The sequence below is a fragment of the Pteropus vampyrus genome, unplaced genomic scaffold (genome assembly GCF_000151845.1).
Source record: "Pteropus vampyrus isolate Shadow unplaced genomic scaffold, Pvam_2.0 Scaffold528, whole genome shotgun sequence".
Classification (NCBI taxonomy): Eukaryota; Metazoa; Chordata; class Mammalia; order Chiroptera; family Pteropodidae; genus Pteropus; species Pteropus vampyrus.
In genome coordinates, this window is record NW_011889309.1 from 154,213 (window position 1) to 163,100 (window position 8,888).

The window sequence follows — 8,888 nt, forward strand, 5'->3', positions numbered from 1 at the left end:
CCTGTGCTGGGTCTTGATGCCTGTGGATGGCTCTTGGCTATGAGTCACCAGCCTCCTTAGTTTCCCTCAACCCGGCTTCCAGTCTTGTCTCCCTCCTGCTCTAAGGTGACAGGTCTCTTTAAGTGATGCTTGCTTGACTTATAATACCCTGGCTATCAGTCTTTGCCTATCTCAATGTTTCTCCGACCATTTGGACACCACTACTTGCTTCAGAAGGCCCGCTCACTTTGCATAACTAATTTCAGAGGGAATTTAGCTCTAGAGGTGGTGCTTCTCACATGCTTTATCACTGACTTTCTCAGTTGATTTACAAAATTAGCATCTTTTTATCCCCCTTAAACACAAATGACTGAATTGAATTTTGATTTTTCTGTAGAGGAAAAGAAAATCTGGAATAAAGACCACGTTCTGACCCCCACATTCCTGGCATTCATTATTCTGCTTGTACTGTTGATGGGATGTGTTATCGGTGTGTGCCTGGATGTGTTTGCGTGCACTGAAAGGATCATATGGAACGATTCTGGAGACCTTTGTAAATCAGCTTGGGAAGAACTGCAGGACACACTTAAAGAGGAAGCTGAAGACATAGTTGGCCCAGGTTGGTCTGGGAGGTGCTGGGTGGTAAGTGAGGAAAGTCATTTTACCAATGTTGGCAGCAACTCACCTACCTTCTTTCCAGGCCAGAAGGATGATGGCTATTGGCATGGGATCAACAATTTATTGCTGTTTTCCTCAAATAATAGAAAAATAGTGGCCATAGCTTGTAAAGGACAAATGTAAAGGATATTAGTATGGAATCTGATTGATATAATTTTATTTTTGAGGAATGCAAATTCCTTTAAAGCAAGAAAAAGTAGCACACATTAATTTATGGGGTTATTTGAGGTCTTATTTGCAGAGCAGGAAAATGAGTATGAGAAAAAGATATTTTCTTCTTCCTTAGCCGGAAACTCACATGGCTTTATTTGTGGTTTGGGTATGTATTTGAAATGAAAGGTCAAGGGATATCACAAGAAAGAAATTTATGCTTACATTGGTCACTTGCTCCAAATTCTGCCCTAAGAAATACAAACTTTATTCCCCACTATATTGGTTGTGAATAGCTGTTCCTCCTCCAAGATATTTTACAAATGTCTGAGTAGATTTTTGATAGTTAATGTAACTATATTATTGTTGGTTAATTCTTGTTTACATGTGGATTATTCACCTGTGAGCAATGTACAAACATTTCTTTTTAATTCCAGTATAGACAGTCTGGTACAATGGTAAAAAGCAAAGAACTAGGAATGAGAAAATTGTAAAGCAGATCACACAGTGCTTCACATGCAGAAAATAATCAATAAAAGTTATTGTTACTATTATTATTATTATCATGTGTAGTCACTAAATGTACAACTTTAGGCAAAGCCACTTGTACCCTCTTATATATAAAAGTGGCTTGCCTACATTCTGGGGTTATGGCAATAATAAATAAAGATAAAGAAAATTAAAAATGCTTTGAAAAATTAAAAATGACAATCCAAGGTAAGACATTATAATTTCCTTTATCTTCCAACAAGCTTCTGGAAATCTGTCATTATTTGCTGGTGCCTGCTCCTGGAACACAAAGTGGCTTTATTATTTACTGAAAGAGTTGTAATAAAGTCAGGAAAATCCAATGTGTGTATAGAGATATAATGTAAACTATGCTAAATACAAGGGAATGCTGGCTTTTTTCCAGTTTTGCTTTTTCAAATTATAGCTTGACCTCCTCCAATATGGAGAATTGCTTGTGGGCTATGTTTGGTCCTTCATCTCTTTAAGTAGCCTGGCCTGGAGTAGTGAAGTACTTCTACTCTGGCCTCAGGAAATAGCAGTTTCAGAGGGTTACCTGTAGGTTGTATCAACACTCAGGTTGGCTGCAGCTAACTCTGATGGAGGTATCCACGCAGGTAATGTGTTCCCAGCAACCCATTTTGTCCACTCAAATAAGCCAGGCTCTACACGAATCTTCAAGTGATTTTCTTGTTGTAAACCTTAGAGGTAAAATAATAGGAAGATGATGGAAACACCACCATGTTCTCAGTGGGAAAGTAAATTAGAGGTCAAATTGTTATAAAAATTCTGGTAAACCTTCTATTCTCTTTCCTACCAGATGCTACATATAATGAAAAGAAACTGGAAATGTGGGTTTGGACCAGGGTTTTTAATTTTTTTTTGTGTTACAAATATATGAGTTTAATACTCTGGCTTTAAGTGGTATCTGGCTTAACGAAAAAACAAGTCATTATCCATATAATTTATACAGTTCTGTGACTAATATCATCCCTTTTTCCAAAGTAAGTTCCAAGATTGCCTTATGAAGAAATTTCAGAAATTCTTTTAGCATCCACTACTCTACAATAGTTTACATTGTATTTGAATATTGTGTAAATTATTCATTTTCTCTATGAGATTTTCTGATATTGAATATTTACAAATGCCAGGGCACGAGTCCCACATCATAGTGTAATCACACTCAAGACAGGAATTGTCCTTGTTTAACTCTCTTTATATTGCCTTAATTTTTCTGTACAAATTTAATATATAATGCATTTTAATACATAAATGCATTCTGGTTTACTTAAGATTAATGAATAGAAGTCTCAAATATAGTGTAAATTCTTTGTTGGCTCAGCTATTTCTGGCTCATTTGTTTGTTCGGAATAGGTAAACATTTCAACACTGTTCTTCTCGTTTTCTTTCCAGGGGAATGAGAATGGTGATCCCTCTATCTTAAGCCTCCATAGATTTTATGGCAAAATTCGAGTATCTTTATAGCAATGGTGCTTTTAAAATCATTCCAAATAACTAAAGAAATAGGGATGATTAAGATGGGCAGATACTTAGAAGCACCACTGCTGCTGAAAATAAGAGGCAAACAGAGCAGAGTGGGAGGAAGTGGCTTCGCTATTTCAGTAAAGAGAAAGGATCACTCCGTAAACTTTAAATTATTACCAGGCAACAATATTTTACACTCCCACAATTCATTCAAGAAAATAATATTCAAGAAAAAAATTATTTGTATACTTCCTTTCATAGTGCTTTTGCTGCCAGAGTACTGTTTTGGGACTTTTGTAGAGACATACTCTGAAAGAATCATTGCTAAAAAGTCCAAATTTGAAGGTTTCAATTGGCTAATGTCCTACAAATCTGCCTGGAGACAGAAGAATGGACTAGCTGACCTTTAACAAGTCTTACCTTTCAAGATGTTGTATGCAGTCTGAACACAGCGCAAGGATGGGGAGCAATAGATGTGATCAATAATGGTGTTACTCTCTAATAAGGCTTCCCCTGCAAAGAAAACCAAAGGGGAATCAATTTGATGGATTTACTCAGCCTTGGCTTGACCTTCAATGTGGGAGAGGGTACCAGGTAGATGCTGCAAATCTCCCTTTTTCACTGGGGGCTTACACAGAGCCAGTAGTTTCAGCCTTGTTTCCAACAAATCCCTTGATCAGAGTTTCTATGAGAGACCAAATGAAAGGCCCCTTCTTATCTTTTTCTTTCCTTTTCCCTGGTGCTGATAAGTGGCAAAATGTCCATCCGAGAGACCTAGAAACATGATAATGCTAATCTCAAGTTTGTGATAAAAGTGAGAGAGTCTATATGGTGAAAATTAGGTCTTGTTTTAATTTTATCCTGTGCTAAACAAAGTTTCAACTATTCTTGGACACTAGAAGTAAATCCCAACACCTGATACTTCAGCACATTTCTTATGGAATCCATGTCTTTTCTCTACTGGATAAAGTCTAAACACCTTAATATGGTGGTCAAGGTCTTTTGTGAAATTGTCTTTATTCGTTTTGCCAGCCTAATTTTATGCCTTGCTCACAATCTATGCTCTAGAAATAAGATAACTTGTTTCCTCCATACTCTTTATGCTGTTTCTCATGTGTATGACTTTATGTTGTTCTCACTGAGAATTCCCTTCCACACCCTCGTTCCTTCTTTGCCCAGCTGACTTCCACTTCAGGTTTCAGCTTACCTCTTATCTCTTATGTGTCTTTTTTTGTGCTTCCATAATTCTCTACACATACTTTTATTTTTGAATACTATACTGTAAGTTATTTATGTACTTATAAGTTTGTTTCCCTGAGAGTGGGGATTCATGCTTAGATCCCCAATATCTAGCACAGTACCTGCACAAAATAAGTGATCAATCAATATGTGTTAGGTAATTTTACAGGACAATGCTGCTGTCTCTGTGTGGCACATTCTCTGCATAGAACTGAGCATCTGAAAAGGATCAATTGGCCTCCATACATTCAGCCACTCCAGGGTTCCCTTCTCCTTTTCCTTGTGCTAGAAGCTGACCTCTCTGCCACACCAAGTCTAACCTTGCCCCATTACTGGATCATATGCCCCTCAGTAGGAGTTACACCTTGTTCACTTTGGTAAACCATGCCAAACGCAGTGCGCTCAACTGAATGGTTACATAAGAAATCCCTTGAGGAAATTTACTGCTTTTAGGAAAGTTATGGAATTCCCGAGAAGTGTGCTGACATGCCTATTGGAACCAGCATTCTGAGGACGTGACCAGGAATGGCTGTGCAATCACTCCAGGACACTTACCCACTAGTCTTGCTTGCATGCATCCAAACACAGTGATAGGAGCATCTTTCTCGTAATCCCGGAAACCACCACTTCTCTGAGGTAAGCTATGAGGCATGTTCAAGTTGGTGCGTATATAGCGGCCTAGAGAAAAGTCAAAGGCTATGTGAGTTCCTTATTTCCTTAAGACTTCCATTGCTGATCCTCATAGCCTCTCCATTTTTATTCCTTTTTGGCCAAAGGGACTAAATTGAGCTCTCTAGAAAATACCAAGGCTTACACTTTTCCTTTGGTAGAGCGACTTAGGATCTACTTCTTCATTCTGCTGACAAAAGTGACAAGAGTAGAAACCAGACACTCTAAAGCAGGAGGGCTTCTTTGATATGCAAGTCTCCCTATCTTAAACATGCCACTCAAATAAAAAAGGAATTAAAATAAGCCAGGGTGATTTAATGGTGGGAATTCTGGCTGTGAAATGAGGATACCTGTCTCTAACTCTGAAATTGCTACAAGATCATGGTAAAATATTTGCCTTCTTTGGTCCCTGGTGTCCCAGTTTATAGAATAGAGACAAGAACATTTACCTTTTTCTTAACACTCAAGACATACAACAAGGATTTACGAATGTAACAGATTACGGATTTTTCTATAGCCCACGTAACCATATGACTCCATCTAGATAAATGTAGCTTGACTGTGCCCCCTAGAGGCCATAATAGGAATGCCAATGCAGAGCAGGCCTACCAGTTACTCACCTTTGGCATCAAAGCACTGGGATAGCCAGTACTTCCCAAACACGACATCCATCCTCTCACCATGCCGACACACAAAGAGGCATCTCTTTTGAGGCCCAGGCTGGCTGTTGACTCTCAGAGGCTGCAGATAAAGAAAGGCTATTAGTGAGGAAAACATGAAAAAGTTGACATGTCTTGGAGCTTCAGAGTAAGTTCTGCCAATGTATGACTTGGATAAGCCCCTTACCTACCTTGTATTTTGGGTGGCCTATCTGTAAAATGGGGATAGTAAGACTCATTCTACAGATCTCACAAGTTATTTTGAGGGTCAGATGAGTTGAACTGCAGGTGCTTTGCAAAATAAGAAGGGTTATGAAAATGGTATTATTGTTGCTGCTACTATTATTAGCAGGAGTGGTGTTTGGCCAATACTAAAATATGAAAGCCACTTGAGTTACAGCTCAGAGATAAAACTAGCCAGTATGTAGAGATAGCCATCTAGTGGGACAACTTCTTGCCCTAAAGAGCTGTTTCATCAGCTTCTTCAGGGAGTGAAGACTTTTATTGTCACAAATATGTCTACCTTATTTCTAATGTGTGGTTAGAGCACATGGTTCAATGGTCTCCTCCAGCAATAAGGACTGGTTTGTCAATTCTAATCACAGTTTAGGCTCTGTTGTCCAACTACATACACATTCGTATTCCCAGAAATGATTCAAGAAGGACTACTGCTACTTCTGGGTGATGAAATAGGCGAGTCTAGTCAACGGCGTGTCCAAATGACTTTGGTTTCTATAACTGCAGAGTGGATTGTTATAAATGTTTATATATTCCTTCTTTCTGATAGAGTCAGCTATTCCCAGTTTCCTTAGTGCTGCCAGCTTCATGTTGGTCAGCATTTACATTTGTTTCCAGTTGCCCTGACAAAATTAATATGTAACATGGTGGCATAGTCTAACCCATCTCTTCTCCCACTGCTCCCTAATTCAAGCCCTGGGCTCTAGCCAATGTGATCTAGTCTCATGATTCTCAACATGTTTGAACTTTCAACTTGCCTTTGTCTGTATTGTTCAAAACGACTCTTTCCACTCTCATTCTGCAAACTTTCTGGCATATACGGAGCACTCCAACATACACTGAACACTCACTATGCACCAGGTACTGTGCTAAGAGCCTTATTATTTATATTTCCTTAAATATTTAATATTTAATATTTTTCATTAGTTGACATACAACATTATATTAGTTTCAGATGTACAAAATAGTGATTCGACATTTATATACCTTACGGTGTGATCACCATGATAAATTTAGTAACCATCTGTCACTGTCCAAATTTATTATGATATTATTGACTATATTCCCTGTGCTGTATATTACATTCCCGTAACTTATTTATTTTATAACTGGAAGTTTGTACCTCTTATTCTTCTTCACCTTTTCACCCCCTACCCTATTTCCTTTAATCTTCACAATGGCCTGCAAAATACATACAATGATTACTTTTTTACAGGTAACATGTTCTCCCCTCTGCAGCATACCCCTCCTTACAAGACCAGACCCAGATGCTCGTAGTCATTGTCAGGGTCATCCATTTGACTCTTCCTAGTCTTGAAATTTTGTGTATCTTAGCAGCCTCACACTTGGTTCATAGGTAATCAGTGACTCTTGAGTAGAGTGGAGGATGCGATCCTGGCAGTCAGCCTTACCTGTGTGGGCTGGCAGATGATAGTCAGGGGAGTCATCTCTCCCAGGCCCTGGTCCTCATATGAGCGCCTCTCCAACATGCCATCACCAAATGAGAGAGCATTGGAAGATGATGTATTTAAGATCGAGCAAGAACTACAGAGGAAGATAAGGAAGATATTAACTGCTTTGGCTAGAAGTCATCAGCATGTCATCCTTGGACTAACAGGAACTGCTCCCTGGGCAGTGCAATGGTAGGGAAATCTGAGTAGGGGGTGCCCCACTCCTGGAACATCTTGTTTTATGCTGAAATCTTGCAGTTAATAAAGGAGGTAGATGGATTTCTGTACTTGAAGCAGATGAATTCATCTTTCTGGGAAAGGATGGAGCCTATGATTTTGTGCTTATTAAGATGCCACAGGCATGGTTGGCACCAAAGGCATTTTAAAGAATAATGAGGTATCAATTTTGCACCATTGTTCTCAGCTATTTTTCTGGCTCTAAAGAAATAATTCCTGTTTCCTTTAATCTTTTCCATGGTGATGTCCATCTAAACTGACAAATTAGAGGGAACATTTTTATTGTCTCTATCACTTTGCCTGCAGCTCCTAATGGTCAAGGAAACCTTATAGCCATATACCCTATTCTACCTTCTTCAGTCTCTACATACCTGGTGAGAATGACCTCCTCTTTAATAATTAAATAACTTAATAGTTTAAATAATTCTGTATTTAATCATCTTGTTGGAAGTGAGATGGAGAAAGGGGTTTAAAGTTGTGAGCCAAGAACTCTCATTTCTGGGTGTAACAATATAACTACAGAAGCCTAAAAGAGGTCTTGTTGAAAGGGAGGCAGCAAATCATTTCACGTTGAAATTATTTTCATTATTTAAGACCTCCAAAAAGCTTTATCTAATAAACATTGCAATTTAAGTATGATTGTTAGGCAAATCTGTGAGCAACTCCTTCTGTATCACTGGGCAGATCAAGGGAGAACACTGAAACTTTTGATTTCTTGCTTCTTTACAACTAGGCTAACATGCAACCCAGTTTGCCCAGCATAGCCCTGGTTTTTATCTGCTGACCCAGCAATCTGTGCAGTTTAACACATCTGTTCTTGATTGTTCATTTTTAACACAGTATTATTCCTAGAATTTAATTTTGCAAAGAACTTTTCATAGTTACAATAAAAAGCTAATTGGTTGTTAGTACAAATTCTTTCAAAAAACTGTATGGTTTTAGCACCCTTTTCACTCTTTGAAGTATCCCTTTCTTTGACTGTAAATACACAAAGGTCACAGAAGACACAAGCCCTAAAAAATGTGAAGTTTCAGCCCTTGTGCATATCAGAATCACCAGGGAAGATTTAAAACATACTCATGCTTGGGCCCCACTCTTAACAGATTATGATTTGCAAGTCTGGGGTGGGACCCAGGGACCTACAGTTTAACAAAGCTGTATCAAGAAGTGTGATATACAGTCAAATAAGATCTATTATGGTAAAATTTAAGCAACTGTAAACCAAAGAAATCTTATGCCCTTCACATAGTCTAATAGACCATCTGTTCTCCTTTATTTTAAACTGAGACTCTCCCAAACATCACACAGTTAAAGAAAATTCACTTTCACTGTCTGATTCATCAAAGCTTCAGGGCGTGAAATGTCTGGATGTAATTGTCTTGACATCATGCTTGTACCTGCCCCTTAATTTCATTTATTATAGCTGTGAAGACACTGATAGAATCCCGTCTCTTTCTCCTTTAGCTCAGTTGGCAAGGAGAATGCCAACCTCCTTCTCTTAACTGTCACCGTAATCAAAGGGCCTGACTCACTCTGAGACAGTTTGGGGCTGTCAGTTCCAGTAAGACAACAGTCAGACGCTTTATGTTGAGAGAAG

General features: G+C 38.6%; 1 protein-coding gene across 1 annotated transcript in view; it reads right to left on the reverse strand.

Annotated features, from left to right (window-relative positions):
- UBASH3B (ubiquitin associated and SH3 domain containing B) overlaps positions 1-8,888 on the reverse strand; it is a 133,604-nt gene that overhangs the window by 12,313 nt on the left and 112,403 nt on the right. The window contains exons 7-11 of the mRNA XM_011383579.2: positions 7,016-7,148; positions 5,328-5,448; positions 4,594-4,716; positions 3,220-3,312; positions 1,871-2,015 (exon numbers count right to left, since the gene is read on the reverse strand). Coding sequence (XP_011381881.1) covers positions 1,871-2,015; positions 3,220-3,312; positions 4,594-4,716; positions 5,328-5,448; positions 7,016-7,148 — 615 coding nt within the window. The remainder of the gene's footprint in view (positions 1-1,870; positions 2,016-3,219; positions 3,313-4,593; positions 4,717-5,327; positions 5,449-7,015; positions 7,149-8,888) is intronic.